This window comes from Hydra vulgaris, chromosome 05, assembly GCF_038396675.1.
Source record: "Hydra vulgaris chromosome 05, alternate assembly HydraT2T_AEP".
In the NCBI taxonomy this organism is placed as follows: Eukaryota; Metazoa; Cnidaria; class Hydrozoa; order Anthoathecata; family Hydridae; genus Hydra; species Hydra vulgaris.
The window spans coordinates 13130001-13144520 of NC_088924.1; the positions used below are offsets into that span (position 1 = coordinate 13130001).

At 27.2% G+C, this 14520-nt stretch overlaps 1 protein-coding gene across 3 annotated transcripts in view; it reads left to right on the forward strand.

Moving 5' to 3' along the window:
* The window catches only part of LOC136071872 (endothelin-converting enzyme homolog), a 40386-nt gene that overhangs the window by 5262 nt on the left and 20604 nt on the right, over positions 1-14520 (forward strand). For 2 of the 3 annotated variants that reach the window (XM_065797418.1, XM_065797419.1), the window contains exon 3: positions 13445-14471. In XM_065797418.1, coding sequence (XP_065653490.1) covers positions 13557-14471 — 915 coding nt within the window. In that variant the 5' untranslated portion in view covers positions 13445-13556. Of the gene's footprint in view, positions 1-1506; positions 1680-13444; positions 14472-14520 lie in introns of those variants that run through there. The other variant, XM_065797420.1, reaches the window with a different exon arrangement.

The window sequence follows — 14520 nt, forward strand, 5'->3', positions numbered from 1 at the left end:
GTTGTAATATACAATTTTATTTAAATAACACCATTGGTGATTATATATATGATAATCATTGATATGATTTTTTTTTTTTTTTTATTTTTTTACTTTTTTTAATTATTTTTTTTGGGAAGAGGGGTGGGGGTTCTAAGTTTTTTTTAAAATGTTTTTTTTTTTTTAAATTTGTGTTTAAATTTTAATTACTGGCGCCTATAGAAACTTTTAACTTTTAAGCAAAATATTCTGGTCCGTGGGCTTTTTACTATATTAAAATTTCCATGTAAAATAGAATATTTTGGACCGTTTTTTTCTGAATATTTACTTTAAAAGTATAATTTTAAATTTAGAATATTTATGCCTACTTAGTATATAAATATATTTTTACATATATATTTAATATTATATTATTTAATTTAATATAATACATAGTTATTTTAATTGCTATTATGACTCTTGTTATACTTTCTCATTAATAGATTTTTTTATTAATATGACCAAAAAAAAATACTAACATTTTTTAGCTTTTTTTTTTTAAGAAGCTTTTTAGACTTTTGAATTAGGGTTTTTATTAATTCTTTGTCCCTGTATTTTTTAAGTGACTGATCTGCCAAGCTTCTTAATGCAATCTTTCAAACGTTATTGCATATATCATTTAAGTTTTTATTTTCTGATTTTCAAAATTGTTTTTTATCGACTAGTAAAAAAACCAGAGAGAGATAAAAAAGAACACGCTGGTGGGTATGGGCATCCATACAAGCCAGTATGCCTCAGCCGGAGAAGGATCGTACCAATCAACGCCACCACTTTTTGATAATTAAAAGTATTTTTTTTTTTTTTGCCGGTTACGTTTAGATCAAATTGAGAATTCTTGAACAACCAAAAAGAATAATAAAAAAAATTACAAAATAAGACGTCGCATACATTTATAATATGGCAACAAGGATGTCATGGGAACATATGGCAACAAGAATGTCAATCTGAAATAGCGTACTTTTTTTGCTTTCATCTGCATCACCAGTTTCGTTAGCATATGATGTTCGTATTTTATTCTTCAAATAAATTTTTTATTTTGCAGTAATGGGTAGTTACACAGACATAGGTGACAATTTAGCCAATCTCAACATCTTTGTCTATTTGAAGTTGGTTATTCGAAGATAAAATAACTTGAAATTCACACCAATTTCAATTCATTGGTCACACCAATTTCATTGTATTTCACCTGTAGCAAGAGTTTTGAGTTTTTTTCTGGAATTAAATTAACTATTTTTTAATGTTTTAATATTTGATTTTTAAACACTAATGTTTGAATCCTTTATATGCTTGCTGAAATTTTTTTAAAAAAGGAAACAAATGGGAGATTTGTTCCATTTTAAATAAGATTTTCATTTGGATTATTACATCTATCGTTAATTTTTATAAAACATTGTGATTGCTGTAGTGTTTCGTTTACAAGGAACTCAATAGCTGAGCTTTTCACACTGTTCTTTTAATTAGATTATATGTTATATTTATTATAAATTTAATACAATTAGATTAGTTAAGTTATTGACTTAAAAAATCGTAAAGTTTTTATAAAAGAATACGGTATTTTATAATTTACAAGTTAAAGTCGATGAAATAGTTTCAATGCATGAAATAAAGTCAATTCTTTTGTATGGAAATATGTAAAAAAAAATGGCTTCGGTTTGGTTAAGGCAAGACACATGATTTCTTACTATTTTTTACTTTATTTACAGAATTTTATGGTTGGTTTAAAATACTCTGAAAAGAGTAATTTTCATGTTTATATTATTTGTTACAGTTTTGTTATTAACATATTACATAGTGAAATAAAAATGTAACATTGTATATAGAATTAAAAATGCAGATAAAAATTTATTATTGCAGATAAAAGTTTAGAATTGCAGATCAAGACTTAGTATTGCAGATAAAAGTTTAATATTGCACGTATGAATAAAGTGTAATATCGTGCGTAGAAAAATGTTTATTTGCATCCTAATATATATTTTAGTATTTGTAAGTAATTATATTAAACAATAAAATAATTTGGATACAAACACAGAGACATTGATTTTTTTTCAGCCGTGATTATTTTAGCTATACTTTTAAAACTGCCAATTAATAAAAATAAATTTCCTGAATACCATATGTTACGTAGGGTCTCCATTTATTACGTATAACTCTCGTCTCCCTTAGTTTGTTTCTCAACTTAAAAGTTGTAAATTAAAAGATTGAAAAAGCAGAATTAATGTAAGCTCAATGTAAAAAGAGACGTTTTTACTGTTGTTTCATTGCGTCAGATTAACATAAACACGTTATGTCTGAAAGTATTTTAAGTAATAAAAATAATAATCTCTTTTGTACATTTTAAATTATCAGATTTTTCACTAGCTTTGATCTTCCGAAAAATAAACAAAGTTATTAGTGGCGTTTTTATTGGTTTGGATACTTATAACGCTGAACTCAGTGACGGATCCAGGGGGGCGGGGTTATTGAAGTATTGTAGATTGTTGGGGAAAAATGGGTGCCATTTTTCCCCAACAATCTTATAAAATGCTTGTTTGTAAACTGAGAGGCCCTTTTGTAAATTTAAGGAGTTTTATTTATTTTTAGTTAGTTGGTATCAATATCCCCTTCACCACCCACCCCACCCCCACCAAAAAATTCTGAATCCTTCACTGGCTGAACATCCTAAGGTTTCTATAACTGTTTTTATTTATAAATTGTTTCACTTTTATATGTTAAAATTACAGTTTAATTATTTAGTTTATCCTAATTATGTCATAAAAGTTAATTATAGATTAATTTATCCTATTTATCAAATTTTATTTACTTTTATAGATACTACTTATCACATATAGTTTATTTATATCAAATATAGTTACCTATATTTGATATATAAGCTATATTTTCAAACTAAGTAAATATATTGTCAACTAAAAATATAGTTTACCCATAGTAAAATATAGTTTACCCATAGTAAAATATAGTTTATCCATAGTATAATATATTTTATCCATAGTGGAATATATTTTATCAATAATAAAATATATTTTATCCATAGTAAAATATATTTTATCCATAGTAAAATATGTTTTTAGCCAAATCATAAAGATTATTAGGATTATATTACTTTCAATGTTTGTGTTACAATCTGAGCTGTTAACAGTTTTTATTGTTGTTGTTGCTGTTAGTAATCATTAGAAATATAATTAAATGATTAAAAATTTATTTTTAACTATTTTTTGAAAATTTATTATAAACTTTTGTACACAACCATTACTTATAAGCGTCCAATACAGAGGTTTCTTTCGGACCATAATAGTTTAGAGACCTTTAAAGTAAAATCAGTTTTATGATTGCACAGTTATAAAGATGACGGTTAAAAGTAATATTATTAAACGACGCTTTTGCAAGAATGCAAAAAAGTTTAAAAACTGTTTAACGGCAGTTTTCAAGTTTTATAATTTTGAATTTTAAATTTGAAAATAAAGCTGAAATATGTTATGGTCATATGAATGTGCTTAGATGCCACTTGAATGTGCTCAGATGCTATACCGGCACCAAGTAAATGCGTGTTTATATATATATATATATATATATATATATATATATATATATATATATATATATATATATAATACTTAGGGAGGTGTTAAATAAGTAAATTTTAATGCTTTTAAAAAATTGTAACCTTTTTTTTATGTTACACGATTTAATTATATTATAATGAAAAAGTATAATCTTTTCTTAAATCTTCTTGATTGGCAACAACCTGCTTTCTTTGATAATGCTTTCAAGAAGGTGTACACAATGTTTTATGGCTCTTCATGGTTCTTTACGTTTTTATTGATTTATTTTAGAACACATTCTATTTAAACAAGTAATAATTTAAAAGAAAATATTTTCAGAAATCTGAAAAACAAAAAGAAGGGAGACAAAATCCTTTATGCACACTATTGGAGTCACAGTATGAAAGGCATGGTTAATAGAATAAGTTAGCAACTAAAATGACTTTAATTATAACAGACTTCTTGTCCGTTTTTTGCACCGTTGGAAGTGATCTGGTATTTATTTATCTGTAAGTCGTTAAACCTTCGTGATTGGCACCAACCTGCTTTCTTTGATTTTATTTTTAAAAAGGCGTGCACAATATTTTATAGCACTTCACAATCCTTTAAGTGTGTTTTTAAGTTATTATTAATAGAAACCTCTTGAAAGTAAAAGGAAAAAAATTTTATTAAACTGATTACGCTTACGTTGAGGTAGGCGCATGCTGCGTGACTTAAACAACCTATTAAGATTAATGTCTTCTTCTTACAAACCTACTTGATATCACAATAATTTTTAAATTTTTATAAAAAAAATTGAGAATCCTTTTCCGATGCTACCGACAAAAGAAATAAATATGATTAAGCATCTTTGAGTAATTAGGATTTAGTACGAGAGCACACTAGGTGGTGCTCTTTATTCGTTTTAGCATGAGAGATTTTTATTCAATTACTCTCGGTGGTTGTTTAAAACTTTTTTGGTAGCAAAACATTTTAAAAAAGTAAAGACTCGATCTTGATTTGATTATTATAAAAATTCAATCTTAACTCAAAAGCTACTTTATGACAATAAATTTTTATTTATTTATTGTTGTCAACGTTGATTTTTGTTTAAAGGATTATTAAAAAGAATAAGATAAAAATGATTATAAAAAAGTAATTGTATGGTAAGTTTTGCAAACTAATTACATCAGAATGTCTCTTTCTTTGTTATCAAGGATAGCCGTTATAGGTTTTTAAACTTGTTATGTATTATGGTTTTTGTTGTTTATAATTGTTACAACGGTTTTATCTCTATTATGGTTTTATCATAGTTATCGAGGTCAATTTCAAACTATGTTAAGAGATCATAAAATGTTTAGTTCGTGCTCTTTATTCAAGAAGTAGGGAGTTATCGACGAGAAAATTTGATGTGCTCAACGTGTTTCATTAAACGATAGCCACACTTAATATATGGGATGGCGTTGATGTGTGCTCAGTGTGGCTATGATATTTATACAACTAAGGTGATCTTAACTCAAGGCCCAAATGTGGCTTTAACACTTATACTATTTTAGTGTTTTAAATACCATAGTCACACAAAACTCACTCTACACCATCCCGTAAATCAAATGTGGCTACCACATGTAGCGCGCATCAAGTTTCGTTATCGAGTTTAAAACAAAGTCACTGTGGTGTCGTGTACAGTGTGGTCAATTTTTTGTGGATATAAAAATTTCTTAGTTATTTTCGTTGTTTTTCAGTTTTCATTTAATTTTAGTTTTTATTTGAGTATTTTATTTTTTAATTTATTGGAAATACTATTTATTATTTGTTTGAATAGTATTTTGGTCAATTTTTGTGAGAAATTGCTATCTTATTTATTATTATGTATTAAAATTTTTAAACGTTTAAATAATCACGTATGTAATGGAATGGCCGTGTGGGCAAGTGGGGGCTTGGGGCGGTTATAGTTCCCCATCGCCCACTTTCCCACCATCCTCCTCCCCTCCCCCCTATCTTACACAATTTTTGTTGTGCCTTTATAAATATAATTAAAAATAATTTGAAAATATTTATAAAAGTTTTGTTTTTAAAATCTCTATAGAAAAATTTTGCAATTAAACTTATATTAAAAGTAAAAATGTCGCAATTAAACTTATGTTAAAGTAAAAATGTCGCTAATAATTGTAAAATCAATTTTTTTTTTTTTAATTTTGCATTGTGGTTTATTTTGAGTTGCTTTCAAGTTTGAAAAAATCTTTCTAGAACTTAATATTTAAAGTTAAATACTCTTAGGTAATTTATATACAAGTTTGTATAAGAGAGCAATGATGGGCTTGTTCTAAATACGTTTGTATTTGCATTATTTAATCTTATTTAAATGTTATTAATGTATTTCTAATTTTTAAACTAGATTTGAAAAAAGTTTGTTATAATTGTAGTACCGTTAATATATGGGGAAAGTCGGGTAGCCCCGTAAGGCGGGTAACTCCGGACACTTGAAGTACAGCTTAAACTAAAGATTTTAAACACTATAAAAACATTACTTGAGTGAAAATATGGCATATGCAAAATATCTATCATAATATGCCAAAGCTTGGCTATCTATCATTATATGCCAAAATTGGCTGTGAGTGCAGGAGTGAATTCAAAAGTGCAAGTGAGTGCATCCCACCATTATAAAAGTGATTTATCATCATATTTGATTCACATATTAATATATCTAATTTCTATGTAAGCTAATAACTTCTTATTGATTAAACATTTTTATTTACAATATTTATTTAAAATAAAAATTTGTTTTATACTTTAATTCACTGGTTTTAAAACTAGTATTTGTGAATGAGGTATGATCGGGTGGTATCGGACACTTGTTTGGAGGGTGGTTCCGGAAAACTTAATCCATTAACACAATAAAAATGAGCAACTTTTTTATTGTGTTATAACATGTAAACAATATTAAATTTAATATAACACACAAACCCATAATAGTAGTTCATTTAATTCCAATAAAACGACCTTAAATTTGAAAAAAGTATTTTTTAAGTGTTTATGTTCATAAGTAAAAAGTTGATGTTTATATTTTTAAGTGATAACATTTTCATTCCAATTCCTTATATATCGGAGGTGATTTTTAAAAGCAATTTTTTTTTAAATGTGTTAAGAACATTCTAATGCTATTAATTACATATTATATTTGTGTCACACGGGTAAAAAAAAGGTAAAATCATGGTTAAACTGTGTCCGAGGCCACCCTCCAATTTTTAAACATGCCTTTTTCTAACATTTTTTCTTTTATGCTTTGTCTATTATTAAGGTACACAATAATTATTTTTTTGTTTCTAATTCAATAGATAAATGTTTATACTTTATACGTTATAAAAAAGTCTTTTAACACTTTGTTTTCTGTTAGTACATGCGTGCAATCAATTTTTCCGTTGATAATAAAAATGCAGTAATAGTGATAGTTGGATGGCTAGCAAGATATGTATTTGTAAGAGTAGAGACTCTACTGTTAAAAATACATCTCTTGCAAGTCATGCAACTACAACTACAGCTGCATTTTTATTAGATACTTCTTCAACTTCAAGTGGTTTTGACAGTACTTTCACAAGTGCATCCTTTGCTGATCTTGTCACTACTGCCAATAATTTTTCTGTTACCTCTGCATGTACTGTTACTTTAGAAATTTTGAGTTTGCTATAACGTTTTATAAAGATCTCGTACTATATAAACCTTCTTTTAGTCCAAAAACTTATAGGCAGATCCTTCTTTTATTCCAAAAAGAAAACCAAGTATCTTAAAATCTTCAAACAAGAATCTTACTTGTAGTAATCATAGTTGATTTTGAAGCAAAACCATTATTAATCAAAACAATTTTAATTGAGGCATTATTGTGCATTAGTATGGAAAGATGTTGATTTCGTTGTGAAGTAAAACCGGCTTTAAATTCTTTGCAGAACTTTCAAAAAATAATCGTTATTAGTTAAGTTGAGACCTGTTGCTTGAAACGGTGCAATAAAATCTGAACAAAATAGAAAGATTTTTTGACTGTAAAGTAAGCAACATAGGATGAATGTCTTGTTCGGTAATTGGCTGTTCTCACATTTAGGCTCTAATAGATTCTATTTTTTCTATCTGAATGCAAGGAGTTCTGCGCTTTCGGAAGTCTCTAACTAGATTAACAAGTTTCTTTTATGGGTGCTATCTTTAAGGATTCTTATTCATCCTTAACCACCTTTTCATTGTTGATTTATACCACCACCAAAATGGTGAGGATTGGTCCCAAACAAACATATCAAAATACTACTCTTATGTCTTATGTTACTTTTTATACAACATCCACAACTCGTTGATAATTTACAATTTCTAGAAGCCATAATAAAAAGTAATTTAAATAACTTTTAGTTGCAATAATAAAATAACAGCAAAATAAGTTTTAGTTGCAAAAATAAAAAAATCATGTGATTAAACTTAACACTTAAAGCAACATGAAAATAAATATCACATTAAATGTAAGACTGAAGCAAATTTTAGTTGCCTAAACAAATTCAATGTTATCTATATTAGAAGTTGCAGTTGGTATTGAGCCACATGCAATAGAATTCATTAGTTTTGGAGAAGCTGAACATATATTACAAACTTGTTGTGAAGAAATTCAGCATATTGCATTGGCAGTCTTACAGTCAATCATTGTTAATTTTAAATTAAATTTAACTTTAGTTACAATTACTTCTAAACCATTTATCAACTCAAACTCTAAATCCTTTAGTAAATTTATTTGACATTTAATATAACATATAATATAATATGTTATATTATATTATATGTTATATTAAATGTTATAATATAGTATAACATTTAATATAATATATCACTTGGAAACATATAATAAAATATCACTATACAAAGGATATTTATTTGCATTTCTTTCCTTAGCTGTAACCCTTATTTTCTGATAAACTCTTTGGGACAAACCAGCTGAGACCATCAAAGACAAACCTTCTTTTGGAGATAATTTTATAATAGGCTTTTCATTTTTAATCATATTAGCTACTTTATTGGGTTGACTGGGAGAAAAAACCAATTGATTTAAAGTGAAACACAGGCTGTAGCACTGACTTCTCCTTGAACTTACTATAGCAAATAAGATCAACTCATCATAAGTATGGCTTGTTCTCATTTATTCACTCTTTCTTCTTTTTGTTCTGCTGCTTGATTGTTCCCATTTAAGGTATTTTCTTCCAAGTGTTTTCTTTTCATTTTGATACGCTTTGTTATTAAAAGTTGACGCAATGGAATGTTCTTCTAATTTTTCTAGAATAACTAGATCTGATTCAAGCCAACTTGTTTCTTTAATTTCAAGGCAATCACGTTGTCGATTATGATTATAAAGTTTCTTTTTTAAATTTTGAATAAAACTTTCCATTATTTTTAGTATACTTTTATATTGTTTAGAAGAATGCAAGTCTGTCTGATTAAATTCCAAAATGTAATCAAAAAGTAAATTTTGAAGCAATTCATTTTTCTCGATTAAAACTCTGTCTTTAATAACTAAATAAAGCTGATGTTTAGCAAACTTTTTATTCATTTTCAACTAAAGTGAGAGAAAAATTATATTAACTTTCGTATGCGTATATATATATATATATATATATATATATATATATATATATATATATATATATATATATATATATATATAAATATGTATATATATATATATAAATATGTATATATATATATATATATATATATATATATATATATATATATATATATATATATATATATATATATATATATATATATATATATATAGTACAATCTCTCTAATTCGAATCTCCTTAATTCGAAAACCTCCATAATTCAATTAAATGCAAAGTCACCGCGAAATGCGTTTAAGAGAAATTAACTTTCTATGATTTGAAAATCTCTCTAATTCGAACTTTTATTTTTCCCCATCGAATTCGAATTAGAGAGATTCTACTGTATATCTATATCTATATCTATATCTATATCTATATCTATATCTATATATATATATATATATATATATAGATATAGATATAGATATAGATATATCTATATCTATATATATATATATATATATATATATATATATATATATATATATATATATATATATATATATATATATATATATATATATATATATATATATATATATATCCTAGGACATAGATAACTACATAAGCTATGTACTAGCATAATATAAAACTCATATTAAAAAGTCCTAGCTCCACAAAAAACAGTTTAAAATCGTTAAAAAAGCACTTTTTAAATGCATTTTACACAACTTGTACATAAAATTATAAAATAAATTAAAATAGAGTTATTTATCATCTTTGTTTGTTATAAAAACCAAAAAAAAAAGGCTTTGTATATAGGAAGAAAATTAAGTTTTAATAATGATAGAATTTTAATGATAAAAAAAAGGTGTTTTCGATCACTTTCAAACGTATATTAGCGTTTAAACCTATTATTTTAGTATTTATTTTTTTAAACCATTAGAATCATAAGAAACTGTAGTAAATGGTTAGCTAATAACATTATTGAAATTACGCTACTCAAAAAAATATATTTTGGCCAAATTTTAAGTGTTTCTGAATCACTGTGCATCGGTAAGAAAGGAGGTTTAGTTAATATCCAATTCGGTAATAGTCCAATTCGGATTTAAGAAAAACGATAGCACTTTTATGCCAGTTCTTATTTTAAAAGATATTTTAAATTTTTATCTATCACATGGCTCAAATATGCATGTGGCATTTATTGAAATTAGTAAAGCCTTTGATAGAGTTCGCTTCTAAAATTATCTTTGGTGTAACTTTACGCTTACTCATTGTCTGATATGTTGGTCAAACAGCTCAGATCCTGTGGAGGTGGAATATTATCCAAAACATTTGATATCAGTAATGGAGTGCGACAAGGAGGTGTGCTGTCTCCTCTTCTATTTTATATATATATTAACGACTTTAGTGTTTTACTCAATAAAACTACCGTAGGCTGTTGCTTGGGTCCTTCTCTTATTAACCATCTTCTTTATGCTGATGATATTGTCCTGTATGCACCCTCAGCTAAAGGTCTCCAGATCTTACTTGACTTATGCTCTAGTTATGCTGTGAAACATGATATAGTTTATAAAAATAATAAGTCTCAAATAATGTTTTTTGAAATTTATAAACCCCTTATAAATAGCCCACGTTTCACATTATCTGGCATGGTTCTCACATACACTAGTCAATATAAATACCTGGGTCACTTGATCTCAAACGATATGCAGGATGACAAAGATATTTTAAAACTCGTGGGCTCTATGTATGCTAAAGCTAACCTCATCCGTAGTAAGTTCAGCTCTACACAAATGCAAACAAAAATCATGTTATTTAATGCCTTTTGCAGCCCAATCTATGGATATCAGTTATGGTATCTTTTGAGAAAAGACTCATTCCATCGCCTATGTGTTGCATATAATAATGGGCTTCGCTTGATATTAAACAAGCCACATGGAACAGTGCTAGTGAATTATTTGTGAAACATGGTGCCTATTTACTTAATGTTGTTATTCGCAAGCAACAATACTCCTCGCTGTTACTGCTGCAGAATAGTGAGAACCTCGTCATAAAAGCTTTTGTTAACTCAGACAGGTTTTTGCAGTCTCCACTGATGCTTAAATGGAGAGCTGAGTTATATTTATAACACTTTAATTTCTTATCTTTATTTATTTATTTTTCCTTGGGTTTTGTTTGTATTCAAGTGCGTTAGTCTTTGTTTTATTCTAATCCACTTTATTTTACCCATTGTTTATTTATTATGTTGGGCCTTGAGCCTATCAATAAATTTGATTGATTCATTGCGTTAAGAAAAATAGTTTTAGCACTTCTTAGTTATTTGCTTTTCCTGGTGCTCTCTGACAAGACCATTAGATCTTCTTGGGGCACCAAGAAATTTTTTTATTACGAAACTATTTTTTTTTTATATTAAAAAATTTTTTTTTTGAAAAGACATTTCAAAAAATACGTATTTTTATTGATTGCTTAACCCGATTGAGGAATGTAATGTTGGCGAATTCCTTTGATTGAGAATGCAATCCTAAAGAGCAACTTTGGTCCAAATTTGTCAAATTTATCAAATTTATCTTTTTTATTTTACATCATTTTGATGCTGCATTTATGTCAAAAAAATAGAACCCAGCGTTTCCAGAAATATTTCTGTTGCTCAAATGAAAATTTAATTTATTGTCAATAACAACTTTCTATTTTCCGAAAAATCAAAACCAATCGATTTCTTTTTAGTATACTATACATAGTATGTTTTGGTATGTTGGTACATAGTATGTTTTGGTATATTGGTACATAGTATGTTTTGGTATGTTGGTACATAGTATGTTTTCGTGTGTTTTCCATTCGACAATAACTTACAATAAAGCTTTTGTTCTTCTCTGGATGCAAATCCAAAAATGCGTACAGTCGTTTTCTTAGCAAATCTTTGTCGTAAACCTTATTTTTTCCTTTTTAATGGATATTGTGCATACTAAACTTCCATAGACAAAAGTAAACCAATCAAAATTCTTCTAATTTTGAAATTAAACCAATCAAAGTTCTAAATTCTTCTATTTTTGAAACCAATCTTAAAATGTTCCCGCCATTTTATGGCCAACTAATAAAAATAACTTTATTTACAAAATTGAAAAGATTCTAAATCAACTTGTTTTTTTCAATAAAAAAACTTGAAATAACAAAAAAATCATTTAATTGAGCGGAAAAACACTAGCTAATTGTAGATTCTCGAAATTTCTACATCCTAACTTCAGATTTCTACATCCTAACTTAATATGCTTAGTAATCTTTAAGGTAGACAAAATAGGGAGAACTTTTGCAATCAAATGTTGTAATAAAATCTTAAAAAAAAAAACTGTCATTATTACGATCTGTATTGAGATGAACCGGTTTCTGCAGATCTTGGCATGTGGTCTCTGCAAAGCAATTAAGTGAAAAAAAACTTTGCCATTTATTGATAATGAGGGGCGCAGCTGATGTACTTTTGTCTCACAATTTTTCATTCTGTATGTCTTATAACACTCACTCTTGGTCCGTGGTACTTGTTTCATAGCAGGTTTAAATGCTCTACTTGGAGTTGAACCGGTTTTATTGATCGCGGTTTGAAGCTTCTGCAAAACAATTAGCTGGAAGAAAATAAAGCATTAATTTCTAGATTAATTGAATAAGTTGAATAATTATTTATAACTATTTAATAAATTTATTATTATTTATGATTTAATAATTATTTTAGTTCTTGTGATTATTCCAAAAAAAAAAAAAAAATTTAAACCTTGTAATAGGTAAAAGAGTTTTTTGTTCCAATGTTTCATAATTAATCGGTCTGTTGAACTTTATGGTTTATGAACTTCTACTTTTTTTTGTATTTCAGCTTTTAACCTTTTGTCTCTTAAAAAAATCTTGACTCATATAAAAAAAGTTCCGGCTCATACTCAGTGATCTCTAAAAAGAGCATTCTATCATTTTTGTTTACGCTATTACATAAAATGATTTTGCAAAGTATTTAGCGTATAAATGAGTATAAATCACAACACTATTAGATAAAATAATATTATCAGAAACTTGAAATGCTGAAAAGTGTAGCTTGTTCCACCGTTTTTTGTTGATAAAAATGGTTTTTTGTACATATATTGATAATAATTAGATAATCACTTTATTATATACAGGTTAACCTGAATAACCGGTTATTCACTAATTAAAAATACCATTTGTGTTAAAGTTATACACAAATGGCAATGGTCATTTATTTATAACTTATTTATATAAACAATTTAAAACAGTGAATTTAATTAAATAAAATAAAACTCAAGAAATTTATGGATTATATAATGTTATCAAAATTTTTAGAGAAGAAACGCTTATAAATGCAAAAAAAGTGCTCTAGCTCCAAGTGGTTCAAAGTGAAATTGACTTAATCGCGTAATCTTATATATATATATTGTTACATAAGAAAAAGAAAATGCGTGTTTATTTTAATCCTTGTTTTAACAAAAGTATGCCCGTTGAAAAAACAGAAACAAAAAAGCCCCTCAAAAAAGAACATAACTTTAGCAGTTCTTCAAACTCTTCGAGGAGTGAAGATCAATCTGCTGCAAGATATAATGGTTCGTGTGTAGTGCAACATAACGAAGATGTAGATGACGAAGTCATTTATAGTGGTACTGACAACGCTCATAAAGCTAAACAAAAAAGAACTTTATGTTTTGTATTTTTTGGGACTGCGCTTCTTGTTGCATCAGGAATAATTATAACTATTTTAGCTGTAAAATTATTGAAAGCAAATGCAACTACACGGGCAAAAAAAGGAAATGAGTCATGTTTGACGCATGAAGAAGAATTAAATCAATATGATGCCTGTACATGCAAAACTCCAGTATGCTTAAAAATAGCAAAAAGTATCAAAAACTCGATGAACATTTCAGCAGATCCGTGTCATGATTTTAATGAGTATGTATGCGGTCGATGGCACGAGTCTCATCCTTTACCAGCGTCTGAAGATAGCATATTTCCTTTAAAAATGGCAAATCTTTATAAAAACAAAGAACTCCGTGTGTTAGTTGAAGATTTGACAAAAAAAACAATTAAGCGTAACGGCTTTAAAGCCAAAATAGCGCAATATTATCGATCTTGTACCGACGTCACAACAATAGAGAGAAAAAGTAAATATCCTTTACTTGAATTTCTTTCAAATTTTGGAGTTTGGTCTCCTATAAAGACGTGGTCGGAAGTAGGTGACAAAAATGATCTTACGTCTATTATTATTCGAAGCCACGAATATTTTACATTTTCTATAGAAAATGATAAACTTTATTCGCCTTTATTTAAAGCCTACGTCACTTCAAACAGCGAAAATCCTACGCAACACATTACAGAGGTGAACTTTTTATTGTTAACTTTTTTTAATTATTATGTAAAGAAAATAA